The sequence below is a fragment of the Callorhinus ursinus genome, unplaced genomic scaffold (assembly GCF_003265705.2).
Source record: "Callorhinus ursinus isolate GAN/ISIS: 27379988/994484 unplaced genomic scaffold, GSC_fseal_2.0 scaffold13, whole genome shotgun sequence".
Classification (NCBI taxonomy): domain Eukaryota; kingdom Metazoa; phylum Chordata; class Mammalia; order Carnivora; family Otariidae; genus Callorhinus; species Callorhinus ursinus.
The window spans coordinates 43,414,001-43,427,994 of record NW_027397075.1 but is presented as its reverse complement, the minus strand read 5'-3'; the positions used below and the strand labels follow the sequence as shown (position 1 = coordinate 43,427,994).

General features: G+C 52.0%; 1 protein-coding gene across 4 annotated transcripts in view; it reads left to right on the top strand.

Moving 5' to 3' along the window:
- Positions 1-11,753, top strand: part of KIAA1614 (KIAA1614 ortholog) — a 55,297-nt gene extending 43,544 nt beyond the window's left edge. For all 4 annotated transcript variants that reach the window (XM_073900161.1, XM_073900162.1, XM_025877686.2 and 1 more), the window contains 3 exons: positions 5,235-5,362; positions 6,061-6,245; positions 10,554-11,753. In XM_073900161.1, the coding sequence (XP_073756262.1) occupies positions 5,235-5,362; positions 6,061-6,245; positions 10,554-10,747 (507 nt within the window). In that variant the 3' untranslated portion in view covers positions 10,748-11,753. The remainder of the gene's footprint in view (positions 1-5,234; positions 5,363-6,060; positions 6,246-10,553) is intronic.
- Positions 11,754-13,994: the final 2,241 nt, after the last annotated feature.

Sequence of the window (13,994 nt, the reverse complement as noted above, 5' to 3'; positions counted from 1 at the left end):
TTCTGCTCTAATATTAATTATTTCCTTCCTTCTACTGGTTTTGGGTTTTGTTTGTTCTTTTTTCTAGCTCCTGTAGATGCAAGGTTAGGTCATTTATTTGAGATTTTTATGGCTTCTTGAGGTAGGCCTGTCTTGCTATAAATTTCTCCCTTAGAACAGCTTTTGCTGCATCCCAAAGATTTTGGACCATTGTGTTTTCATTTTCATTTGTCTCCATGTATTTTTCAATTTCCTCTTTTATTTTTTTTTAATTAAAAAAATTTTTTTAAAGATTTTATCTATTTATTTGTCAGAGAGAGAGAAAGAGCACAAGAAGGGGGAGTGGCAGGCAGAGGGAGAAACAGGCTCCTTTCTGAGGAGGGAGCCTGATGCGGGACTCAATCCCAGGACTCTGGGATCATGACCTGAGCCAAAGGCAGATGCTTAACCAACTGAGCTACCCAGGTGTCCCTGATTTCTTTCCTTTTTTTTTTTTTTTTTTTAAGATTATTTGTTTATTGGGTGCCTGGGTGGCTCAGTTGGTTAAGCGACTGCCTTCGGCTCAGGTCATGATCCTGGAGTCCCGGGATCGAGTCCCGCATCGGGTTCCCTGCTCAGCGAGGAGTCTGCTTCTCCCTCTGGCCCTCTTCCCTCTCGTGCTCTCTCTCTCACTCTCTCAAATAAAAAATAAAATCTTTAAAAAAAAATTATTTGTTTATTTTAGGGGGGGAGATGGGCAAAGGGAGAGGGAGAGAGAGAATCTCAAGTAGACGTATCACTGATCACAGAGCCCATGTGGGCCTCAATCCCAGGACCCTGAGATCATGACCTGAGCTGAAATCAAGAATCGGTTGCTTAACTGACTGAGCCACCCAGATGCCCCTCCTCTTTGATTTCTTGGTTGACCCATTCATTGTTTAGTAGCACATTATTTAACCTCATGTATTTGTGCTCTTTCCAGATTTTTTCTTGTGATTGATTTCTAGTTTCACAGCACTGTGGTCAGAAAAGATACATGGTATGACTTCAGTCGTTTTTAATTTGTTAAGACTTGGTTTGTGACCTGATATGTGATCTCTTCTGGATAATGTTCCATGTGCACTTGAAAAGAATGTATATTCTGCTGTTTTAGGGTGGGATGTTCTGAATATATCTGTTAGATCCATCTGGTCCAGTGTGTCATTCAAAGCCACTGTTTCTTTGTCGATTTTCTGTTTGGATGACCTGTCCATTGATGTTAGTGGGGTGTTAAAGTCCCCTCCTATTATTGTATTACTAGTGATTGCTTCCTTTATGTTTGTTATTAACTGTTTTAAGAATGTGGGTGCTCCCATGTCGGGTGCATAAATATTTACAATTGCTATATCTTCTTATTGGATTGTCCCCTTAATGATTATATATAGTGTCCTTCTTTATCTCTTGTTACAGTCTTTCTTTTAAAGTATATTCTGTCCAGGGGCGCCTGGGTGGTTCGGTCGGTTAAGCATCTGCCTTCGGCTCAGATCACGATCCCAGGGTCCTGGGATCAAGCCCCGTATTGGGCTCCTTGCTCAGCGGAGAACCGGCTTCTCCCTCTCCTTCTGCTTGCCGCTCCCCCTGCTTGTGCTCTCTATCTCTCTCTCTGTGTCAAATAAATAAAATCTTAAAAAAAAAGTATATTTTGTCCAATATAAGTATTGCTCCCCCGGCTTTTTTTCACCTCTTTTTGCGTGATAAATGTTTCTCCATACCCTCACTTTCAACCTGCATGTGTCCTTAGGTCTGAAATGAGTCTCTTGTTGGCAGCAGGTTTTGCTTTTTTCTCCATTCCGCCAACCTGTGTCTTTTGTTTGGAGCATTTAGTCCATTTACATTCAAAGTAATTATTGATACACATGTACTTCTTGCCATTTTGTTACTTGTTTTATGGTTGTTTTTGTAGTTCTTTTCTGTTCCTTTCTTCTCTTGCTCTTCTCTCTCGTGGTTTGCTGGCTTTCTTTAGTGATATACTTGGATTCCTTTCTCTTTGTTTTTTGCATATCTATTACTGGCTCTTGATTTGTGGTTACTGTTAGGTTTATAAATAACATCTTCTGCATATAGCAGTCTATATTAAGTTGATGGTCACTTCAGTTTGAACCCATTCTTTACTCCTCTCCTCCCCACTCCAATTTTAAGTATATGGTGTCCTACTTTACATCTTTTTACTTTGTGAATCCCTTGGCTCATTTCTATAGATGTACTTAATTTTACTGCCTCTGTGCTTCCTGCTTTTCTTACTCCTACTTAAGGCCTTTCCTTTCCACTCAAAAAGTTCCCTTCAACATTTTTTGTAAGGCTGGCTTAGTGGTTCATGAATCCCTCTAACATTTGTCTGGGAAACTCCTTATCTCACCTTCTATTCTGAATGATAGCCTTGCTGGATAGAGTACTCTTGGCTGCAGGTTTTTTCCTTTCAGCACTTTGAATGTATTATGCCCTCTCTTCTGGCCTGCAAAGTTTCTGCTGAAAAATCAGCTGATAGCCTTATGGGGTTTCCCTTGTATGTAACTGTTTTCTCTTGCTGCTTTTAAAAATTCTCTTTATCACTACTTTTTACCTTTTTAGTTACTATGTATCTTAGTGTGGACTTCTTTGGGTTGATTTTGTTGTGGGTTCTCTGTGCCTCCTGGCTCTGGATCTCTGTTTCTTTCCCCAGATTCGGAAAGTTTTCTGCCTCCTTTCCTCTCTCTTCCCCATCAGGGATCCCCATAATGAGAATGATATTATGGCTGATGGTGTCACTGAGTTCCCTAAGTCTATTTTCATTTTTTATTATAATTTTTTCTCTCTGCTGTTCAGCTTGATTGCTGTCCATTACTCTATCCTCCAGGTCACAGACCCATTCTTCTGATTCCTCTAGTCTACTATTTATTCCATCGAGTGTATTTTTAATTTCAGTTATTGAATTCTTTATCTCTGAGTAGTTCTTTTTTATGTTTTCTATCTCTTTGGTAAGGGTCTCACTGAGGTCTTCCACTCTTTTCTCAAGTCCAGTGAATATCTTTATGACCATTGCTTTATTTATTACTATTATCATTATTATTATTATTATTATTATTATTGGAGAGGGAGAGAGAAAGGGGACAGGAGAGACAGAGGGAGAAGGAGAGAGAGAATTATAAGCAGGCTCCATGCCCAGTGTGAAGCCTGTTGCTGGGCTCGATTTCACAACCTGGAAGATCATGACCTGAGCTGAAATCAAGAGTCAGACACTTAACCATCTGAGCCACCCAGGCATCCCTGACCATTACTTTAAATTCTCCATCAGGCATATTACTTATCTCCGTTTCATTTAGCTCTCTTGCTGTGATTTTGTCCCGTTCTTTCATTTGAGACTTATTTCTCTGTCTCCTCATTTTGACGAACTTTGTGTCTATTTCTTTGTGTTAGGAAAGTCAGCTATGTCTCCTGCTCTCGAAAGTAGTGGCCTTATGAATAAGAGGTCCTGTAGTGCCCTGCAGTGCTGTGTCCCCTGTTCATCAGAACCTGGTGCTTCAGGGGTGACTCCTATGTGTGTTGCGTGTGCCCTGTTGTGGCTGAGCTGCTTTTGCCTTCAGTCCAGTCGTCTGCAATGGCTCTCTTTGCCTGTTGTGGGCAGTGTTTGGTCCCTGTGGTGTTAGTGGGCCGCTGTTGGGCTGCCTTAGACTTGAGTTGAGTCAGACCAGGCATTTGCCAGAGATGCAGTAGTATTGAACTATAGGGCGCTTTCTTGGTGTTGCCCCGTGAGAAGCTTTTGTTGGTGGAACTGCTGGGGCCACAGTCTCAGTCTGGTATGTATGGTTATCTTCCCCTCCCCTCTCCTGACAGCAGGAGTCACTGTCATGGCTGCTTTGCACACTGCCAGACTTATGGCACCACTTTGAATGGGCTCTGGCCAAGGGCATATTGGAGGGGGCCTGTGCACAGGAGAACGAGGGGGTGTGCCGCACTGTTAGCAAGTTAGGTGGAGAGTGTTGGTACTGTGCTGGTTCCCCCAGCTGTCCATGTGCCTAGGCTGGGGGGCAGGGGAGGGAAATGGTGCCTGCCAGCATCTTTGTTCCTAGAGAAGTCTCCCAAAGATCCCTGCCCTTCCAGAGCAGACTCTGAGATTAGTAAACAAATCTCCCTCCCATATACCCCAGGTGTTTTCCAAACTGCTGCTTCTCTCTGCTGCATTTCAGTGGGGCTCTTTGCTGTGCCATCTCTTTAGGGGCAGGGACTCAGTTTCCTATCATCTTCCCAGGTCTCCCAGAGCCAAGCCCACTGATTTTTAAAGTTCCAGTGTTAAACCCCACTGATTTTAAGAACTCCTGAAATTAGGCCTCTCTGGTTTTCAAAGCCGAATGTTATGAGGATTCAGCTTCCCTGTGCAGGTTCCTCATGCCTGGTATGCCTGGTGTGAGGGTCTGGTCCTCTCCTCTCCTCCTCTCTCTGCACCCAGTGTCCCTCCCTCCCTCTGATGGTCTTGCAGGTTCATTTAGCTCCCGAGCGAATCTCCACCCCTCCTACCCTCTTCGATACATTCCGCTGTGAAGAGTCTGTTCTGCCAGTCTTTGGATTGTTTTATGGCTTATTTACACTGATATACATGTTATCTAATTGTATCCATGGGACGAAGTGAGCTTGGGATTGTTGTACTCAGCCATCTTTCCTGGAAGTCCTCAGATAAAAATTTTTAATATAAACAATCATAAAAGGGATACTAAAGAATCATGAAGTTTTAATATTTTAACTCTAAAATCGTATTTGTTACTCTGTAATTAATTTGCTTTCACTTTTTTCTTAATGAGAACATTAGATTTTCTTAATCAATGAAATTATTAGTATTCTAGTGCTAAGTTATTTTAGCCAAAAATGAACCTTCAGATCACCTCTATAGGACTGTCTGCTTGAGTAAATTATGGTGATTCCTGATGGGCACTTTGCAGTAGTGACAAAAGCTTGTATCATTACTTTCTTAAAAAGCCCTCAGGCTTGGGGCACCTGGGTGGCTCAGTCGGTTGAGTGTCTGCCTTCAGCCTTGGTCATGGTCCCAGGGTTCTGGGATGGAGCTCCACATTGGGCTCTCTGCTCTGCGGGGAGCCTGCTTCTCCCACTGTCTGCCTCTCTGCCTACTTGTGCGCTCTCTCTGTCAAATAAATAAATAAAATCTTAAAAAGAAAAAAAAAAAAGCCCTCAGGCTCCTGGTTAGGGTCAGGTCTCCACCCCCTGCGCTGTGGCTTTTCTCACCTGCAATATTGAATCCTTACCACCAGGTGTCACCATCTCACAAACATCGGAAAGCTGCCTCCTTTCAGAACCTCCACTCTCTGCTGAGTGGCAAGGGGGACCGGTCCAGCCTCTACATGGTAGAGGAGCCGGGGGACCACAGTGCACTTGGACGGTAAGAGTTGGCAAGTGGTGTGGGGGGTAAACTCAACATGGGTGGTGGAGCTGTAAGCCTAACTCCGTCCTGCCTCGGGTGCCACAGGAGTCTTGGAGCCCACATCTCAGTGCCTTGCCCCATGCACCTGAGCTCTGAGAAGGTGTGGAGTTGGTGGAATGGGTAGAGTTGGAAGGTCTGATTCTTCCATCCTTCTGCTGTCTGATGACATCCTAAAATCAGGATGTTCAGAGAGCTTCCTTAGCCCAGCTGAAGATCTGATTAGAGATCCAGAGATAGGGCCCCCAAAGAGGCACTTGACCTGTGACCCTGTCTAGAGAACTCCCACCCCCTGATGAGACCCTCTAGGCTAGCTGCTCTTACCTAGGGCTCCATGGAGGCACCTCAAGTGGCCTGTTCACTCCTGGAAATGTTATCTAATATCATAGCTTTGGTTGGATTCTCAGAGAGGTCTCTGCACCCACAAAGATTTAAAATTGTGTTTCTAGGTTAGGGGGTGGGTAGCAGGGGGCTTCTGGTCCTGCACCAGGCTTTGTGGAGCCTCAGACCACTGTGACAACCCTCCAGTCTTGTTCCCAGCATGTTGTTTTTGCTGGTTGGAGCCAGTCAAGAGGCATCTGTCATCTTTAAGGCAGGGAGTGATTGGGCCCCGGTGCCCAGCCCTCTTTGCACTTACTCTGTCTCCGGCCCCCTGGCAGACCAACCAAGGCCTCACCCCGACGTGCCCTCAGTGTGGAGGACGTGAGCTCCCCCAGCCAGGCGCGCACGGTGGGCCGCGTGGTGGAGGTGTTCCCAGATGGCACAACCCAGCTGCAGTTACAACGCTCCCCGGAGGGCTCTTTCGGCTTTTGCGTGGCCTCCGGGAATGGGCGCCGGGACTCAGGTATGCCCCCTCCCCTTTTCTGGGTTCCATATCCCTGGGGCCTTAGCAAACCGCTTTTGGCTGTGGGCACTTCCAGTCTGTGGCTGAGACGCGGAGCTCCAGACTCAGACAGCCTCGTGAAAGGACTGGAATTCTCCCTCAGGGGCTCTTTGGGAAGCGTCAGGTGTGGGGCTGCTGGAGTGGGTAGGGATGGCGAGCCTGACTCCACTGCCCCTCTGTTGTCTGCTGACCTTTTCGCTGGAGCGCCCAGGGGAGGTTGTGCTCGCTGGTTCTCGGGAGCCCTTTGATGCGGCTGGTGCGTATAATGGTTCCCTTCCTCCGGCTGCTGTCTGGCCATGTGCAGTGAGCCCGCCTGGCTATGCGTCCGGCTCCCTCTCGCAGCGCTGGCTCCAGGGGGTGATGTTCTGGGGATCCTGCCCTGGCTGCCCTCTGCCGAGCAGGGTTCAGTCCTGGGCTGTGATCGCCTAGGTCAAAGTCATGTAACCTGGAAAAAAAAAAAATCTGCCTGCTGCCAGGTTTGCAGCCTGCAGCAAGTTCTTACCTCTGTTCTGTAGTTCATTGTTTCAACAAGTTTGCCCTTAGCACCTACTAGGTGTTTTAGATACCGCTCTATGGCAGGAAATGGAACAGAAAAAGACGCTGTCCTCGGGAGCCCACAGTCCAGGGAGGGAGATAGGCTGTACCTACAAAGAGGTATACATTTTTATATATTATCCAAATAAGGTGCCAGATAGCAGAGGGTATGAAGACACGAATCCAAGCAAAGCAGGGTGAGGGCCTGAGAGTGGGAGGACGGGCGTGCAGGTGGGGCAGCTCTTCTGGGCGGAGGTGTCTGGAGAAAGAGCAGTCCAGGCCCAGGCGGGAGGGTGGGAATGAGCTTGGCTGTCAGAAGACCTGCAGGGTGGATCTGCACAGAGCAGCAGCGGGGAGAGAGGGCGCTGAGCTCAGGAGGGCGGTGGCTTCCCCACCCCCCTGAGCTGGGAGGCGGCAGCGGCCAATGTGCTCTGATTTGCACTTGGAACGGGTGTCGCTGCCCAGCTGGCTGCCCGACCATGAACAGATGCTAGCAGGCCGAAGGTGGACCAGGGAGACTCTTTGTAAAGCTATTTGCGTGGAAAGACTTGCTGGTGGTGGCTTGGGCTGGGGAGCCAGTGGGGATGTGAGAAGTGCTTGCAGTCAGCGTGACTTGAAGGCCGTTTGAAGCAGTGTGCGGATGGTTTGATCTGAGCGTGAGAGGCACAGGCCGAGTTTCTCCCCACTCGGGACCTCCGGGGGGTATGGGTCTGTCCTCACAGGGAGGTGGTGTTTGTGTTTGAACTTATGCTGATCATCATAAAGGACCAGCGGGCTGTTAGCTACTCCACCTTTTCCTTTAGCCTCCCCGTCCCTCAGGCGAGGGGCGGCAGGCCTCCCGGAGGGGCACAGAGTTGGGTGACGTGGCATGAGCCTCTGCCGGCTGTGTGACCTGAGCGGGTCACTTACCCTCTCTGAGCCTCAGTTCTCTCGTCTCTACACTGAAGATACTCAAACCCGCCTGGAAGGGTCAGAAGGAGCGTCCAGTGAGGTACATGGGAAAGTGCCTGGCACTTTTCTTCCCTTCCCTCTTCACAAAGAGAATTTGTATTTGGGGAACAGAACTCCAACAGGGGCCACCACGATCTGTACCATCTGCCCACATGAGGTCACACACAACTGGGCATTGTGCTCTGCCCTTCATCTTCCCCTAAAGTCCCGCTAGGCCGCTTTGCAGACAGTCACGGAGTTGATGTCTGATGGGCAGAGGTCGCTAATGACCAAGAGCTCCTTGGGCTCTGCCCTGACCGGCCCCCGCATGGCAGCCCTCACCTGGGTTGGCACGAGCTCTGCCCTGTCCTGCCCAGGGGGTGCCCTGCTCCTGCTGCCGCCGTTGGCCATTGGCTGTCCTGCAGAGATCCGCAGGCACACGGAACGTGACTGGTGCTGGTGCCTCCTGGCCACAGAGCCTCCTCCGACAGCCACAGGTCACTCCTGCTGGGCCTCAGAGGGGCCGCGAGCTGGGGCTGGTCTGCATTCCTCGCTAAAACGTCCAGGTGCTGGGGCTAACTTGCTGGCTGTCACATAGGATGCTATGCAAGCATATGAGAACAGCAAGCCTCGCCTCCGGCTTCTGAGCACCACATAGAGATGATCCATGCTGAACAGAGGCCATTTCCAGCAGACAGTAAATACCAACAACAGCGGTCTGTCATATTTTTGTCACGACGTTCCGTTGTGAAGCCTACCCCAGTGTCTCCCCCAGAATGACTGGCACGACATCAGTGTCTGGTCCGGCTCTGGCTCCATGCTTTTGGGGTTTCTCATGGCTCCCCACATGCATGTCCTGCTTACAACAGCCGTTTCTGTAGGCACCACCCCTCCCCTCCTTTCCTGCCCTCTCTCCATGCCAGCAGCATGCAGACGGGGCAGGCAAGTGCTTAGAACACCTGGAGAGAAGGAGTTGGAGATAGGGCAGGGGCTGCGAGAAAGGCGTTGCTCGAGCAGCTGAGATGGCCAGCATACCTCATGAGGAGGGAGGCAGCCTGGCGGCAAAGGCTCGGCTTGGCCAAGAAGCCCCCCACACCGAGAGAGAGTTCCACGGTCAGGCCCGGGAGAGGAAGTGTGTCAGGAGGTTGGTTTTGCTAGACTCAGAGCTCCAACCTTCAGGTGCCTTGAAGGAGATTTCAGTGCTTTCAAACCCCCATTTCAGAGGGTTGCTCTGGAAGGCTTGCCACAAGCTGGGCTGAACAAAGCTCCTGTGGGCTGGGGGCAGCAGAGGCAGGATGTCCCACTATAGTCCAAGTGTGTTAAATGCCTTCAGGCTCGAGACCGTGATACCAGAGGAGAGGCCCTCTCAGGCCCTTTCTAAGGAAGCTGATTCTAGGACGCAGAAGTAGAGAGGAAGGAGTTTGCAGCCTGGGCTGGGGAGCCGTGAGGGCGTTTAAGGTGGCGCTGAGTGGGCCCCCCTGAATTCTGCAGGTGGTGTCAGCTGCACACCGTCCACACCCTGGCCTTGTGCTCTCAGATCACCTGTGTTCGCTCAGTTGGGGGTGGGGGGCGCGGGGTGGTGCCCAGCTTTCCCTGTAAGACCCTTTATTCTCTTAACTGAAGGGGAGTCTGGAAGGTTTTCAGAAGAAGTTGAGGTGAGAGGGGTCCCTCAGCAGGACTTGCCTGTGCTGTGCGTGTGGTCAGGAGAGTCCCGGGGAACTCAGGCAGCCAGCCCCCAGGCCCCACAGAGCCTGCTCCACTGATGTGGGTTCCCCAAGTCGGACCCAGGGAAAGGGGAAGAAGCAGGCTCTGCCCAGGCTCATGCTGCACCTGAGAAACCCAGGAGACCGTCACACTGGCCAGGCAGGGCCTTCCCAGGGGCAGTGTGGGGGACAAGATGTGTGTGAATAAGGGACAAGTGAGCCACCATGGCTTTAAATAGGGGGTGGGATTTTTGTTTCCTGGGCTTTTGCCCAGATGCCTCCAAATCCCAGTGAGGAACCACCTCTGATGAAGATTGAGGCCAGGGCTGGTCCTAACAGTAATATGGAGCAAACCAGGTTTGGATTTGACCTCAGCCATGTTCAATGATACCTTCCCACCACTCCAGCTTCTTGAAGGCAGCAACTGGATCATATTTGTGAATCCCACCCAGTGGCAGGCATGAAGTAGGCTTTTTTTCTTAATTTTTAAACATCGGTTTCCTTCCTATTCTACAATCAAAGCTCATCTCAGAAAAAGATAAGATCACCTCATTCACACAGGGGTATACACGAATAATAATAAAAAACAAGCATTATTTGCTTAAAGCATTATTTTATTAAAGCATTATTTGCACAGCCTTTTATTTTTTTATTTTTAAAGATTTTATTTATTTATTTGACAGAGAGATAGAGAGAGAGCACAAGTAGGCAGAGAGGAAGGCAGAGGGAGAGGGAGAAGCAGACTCTCCACCGAGCTGGGAGCCCGATGCGGGGCTTGATCCCAGGACGCTGAGATCATGACCCGAGCCGAAGGCAGCTGCTTAACCGACTGAGCCACCCGGGCGCCCCGCTTTTTAAAAAGAGACAGAGAAATGAAATGATACCATGAGGGTGGGCACACTGTATCTATATAGAAAGCCCGTTGTGGTTCTGAGGTAGGATAATGAGGGTGTGTGTGGGTGGGTGTGCACGCGCACGCATGGAGCAGTGCCCTATATGAGCACCCGCTCCCCGACCCCTGCCCGAAACACCACCTGGTCAACATTCCACAGAGCTGCATCTCTGGATTTCATGTGTTCACTTGTTCTGTTTTCCTTTGCAGGGTTCTACGTGCAGGAGATGGCTGACGCGAGCATGGCCAAGCTCTACTCGGGGCTGCTGGGGGTAGGGGATGAGATCCTCGAGGTGAATGGGGCCAAGGTTGCCGGGCTGGGCTTGGCTCACATTCAGGAGCTCCTGGCCCACGCGGAGAGCTTGTCAGTCCGTGTGCTGAGGCAGAGGCCTGTCCCTCGGTGACCCAGGGCTGTTTTGCCCTCACTGTCACCCTTTGGAAGCCCTGACCTGCCCCAGGAGGGACAGCTGGAAAGGTACTGCATGAAGCTGCTTCGTGGATGAAAACAGATCACGGTGGTGTGTGACCACTTAGGCTGTGGCAGGGGCTTCTGGGATTGACCACCATAGGGTGAGAGCAGGATGGTGTGTTTTGTTTAGGGATGTTAATTTATGCTGAACTGGGGAAAGCAAACATGGATCTCTTTCCATGCCGGAAGTGGTGTCAACATCTTTCTGTTCCTTTGTCGGAGGGAGGAGGAGAGAGATTCAGGGGTACTTGGGTGAGCCCCTGATTGTCTCCTCACCCCCAAGTCTCATCCCACTCTCGATCAAGGGCTCCCCCAGCCTCCACACTCCAGAACCAAAGAAAATGCTTGGCCATTTTGGCCTTGAGCCTGCCTTTAAAGTCTCATGTCTTCCATGTCCCATTTGACACCTTTGCTCTTTTTCCGGAAATGGGCAAAGTGCCCTAGTGTAACAGTCTTACAGCCATCGGCCATATATTCCCAACCCAAAATTGGAATATGTGGTCCTGGTGTGAGAACATCTGGGAGATGTTATCTGGCAGCCAGATAATTTTTGTGATATATAAAGTTGGAGGGGAAAAAAAATGAACCTGAGACCAATGTCAGGGAAGTGCAGCTGTGGCTGGTGGGTCTGGCCGGCTCCACCCCCGGCCCCCTGCCCTCTGCCTCTGCCCAGGGCGAGGCTGGCGCTGGTGGGGAGGGCCTGCCTTCCTTCTCCGGTGGAGTGTGGGCACAGGCTGCAGCCGGTGCCAGGCTGTCTCCAGCCGCAAGCTCTCTGCCCGGGCTCCTTGATGGCTGCTGGGAGTGGGCCGGCAGGGAGTGCAATGACAGGGTATAGGCAGGGGAATGGGCTCTCCACCCAGGTGCTTCCCAGCTCTAGGCCCAAAGGGTTGGGACTCTCTGGAGTGGATGGCTGTGTGTCAGTCTTAAATTATTAAAAAGCAAAGCTGAAGCTTCTCTCGCTCTGAGTCGCTAAATTCTGGGCTGGATGCTCACTTGACCTTGAATGGCCAAGAGCAGGGGCCTGGGGTGGGGGAAGAGGGAGGGAGGATACGGGCACAGCAGTGCTGTGTTGGGCCTGCCAGAGGGGAAGGCCTGGGCAGTCCCCTGGGGTTGGGGTGACAGCCAGGGTAGATGCAGAAGCCTCCAGAGACAGTCCTTCAGCTGGGAGAGGAGCCTTGGGCAGGGTGCATTTCTGAACAGAAGACAGAATGGAGCTAGGGGCTTTGGGGAGGTGCTACTGGGGGGTGGGGAGCGCAGAGGGCAGCTTCAGGGCTGTTGTAGAACTTGGGAAAACACACAGCCTTCGCTAAAACGAGTGTCCTAGCAGCTTTCCAGGGGCAAGATCACTGACAGGCACATGTGGCCTGAGGGAAAGGTGATGGGGGAGGAGGCAGGCAATCCTGTGGAGTGTGTAGTGTTTCAGGCCTTACCTGCAGGAGCCAGTTAAAACCCCTCTTTACTGGCCCCTGGAGGCTAGGGATTGAGGGGTGCTCCTAGAGCCCCTCTGCACTGTGGGACTGGGAGACTGAGCCACCTGGGGTGGGGGGGGAATGTGGGAGGAATGGGGAGGTGCCAGCAGGGGAGCAGGGAGGCCAGTGGAGCAAGTGTTTGGGCCTGCAGGGTGTGAAGAGGGTGCTGGGGCATCTCAGAGAGCATCCTGGCCCCCCAAACTTGGGAATGGCCCCATGTCAGAAAGTATAGTCATGGGGGAACACTGGCAGCTCCTGTACCCCAATTCCTGGTCTTGAGGTCATGAAGTTTCATGTTGAATGAAAGCTTCTAGGGACAAAGGCACCTCTCTTCTCTGTACGGTGATCATGGACAACGTGCCCTTCTCGCTTCAACTGGGAAGAAAGGGAAGAAGGGAGCTCCGGCTGGGACTAGGCCGGGGAAGGTCTCTAAGGAATCCTGAGCATCTGCTTCTGTTACCTGCCAGGGGGGCAGGGCCAGGCTCTCGACACATCCTATTAAGTCCTTAAAAAATAGATCTGCCAGGTAAGCTCTGTGTAGCATCTTCCTTTACACAGATGGAGATCCTTTACACAATGAGGGGTGTCTCTGACACAGGGCCCACTCCTCCTGCTGCGACCCCTCCCACAGCTCCCGAAAAAGGCTTGACAGAGGGTAGTGGACACTCTGGACTGTGTGGAAAGTAGACCTGCGCTTCTTGAGTAAAGTGGCCCCGACTTGTGTGGGTGGGAGGGGCCGTAGATTCCTCCAGACACCTGTCTGATGGTCCCCATCTGCTCTGCCTGGGGAGCTGCTCACCAGGTCAGCCCTGTGTCCCCCACACAGCCATCAGAATGTTCCCACTTAGAACGTTGTGTATTAACTGGGAGCCAGGCCCTGTGACAGGCAGGAGCTCAGGCAGGTGAGAAAGACGGGCTGCAGGGGCCACAGTCTAGGGGAGACGCAGACATTAGGCCTGGGGCGCGCAGCCGCGCAGGAGAGGGGGCCGGAGATGCTGCCTGCGCCAGATCCGCCCTTGGTTGGGGGGGGAAAGCTTACCGACAAGGGGCACCCACGCAGGGCTTTGTAACATGAGTAGGGGCTGACAGGTAGGACAGGGAAAGGACACAGAAAATGAGCAGCACGTGCTTAGGTTAGACACCCATAGGTGTCTAACCTATGGGCCCACCCCAGCCCTGGCCCATTATTGGTATTGTGTGTCCGGGGCTCTCTCCACCAAAGGCCGCAGACGTTGGGACTACACAGAACAGAAAGGGGCTCCGACTTGGGCCTCAGACATGACAATATCCTTAGGGTGACAGGTGGGTGAGACGCAGAGGGCGCGGGGCGCGCAGGCCTGGGAGGGAAGGGAGGGGAGGTCGGGCGTGGGCCGGCCGCGCTCCCACCGTCGCCCGTTACAACTTCTCCTCAGGGCGCCTCTTCCCGGTGGCGGAGGGGCCGGCGGGAGGCGAGAGCACATGTCCGCGCAGGGCGCGCCCGGCGCCGGCGGCCCTGGGGGACGGGGTCGGGGGGGAACCGAACTCGGGCGCGCGCCAAGGTTCTCTGCCCGGACGCGCGGGTCGCCGGCAAGTCCCGCAGGTCCCGGCAGTTCGCAGGCGGCTGGCTGGCTCTCTGCCCGTGCGCCCTCCCTGCCACCCCACCGCCCGGGAGTGCCCTCCGCGCCGGCCTCCCGCCCTCCCGCCGCCGTCCCTGCGCGGTCCTTCCTGGCCTCG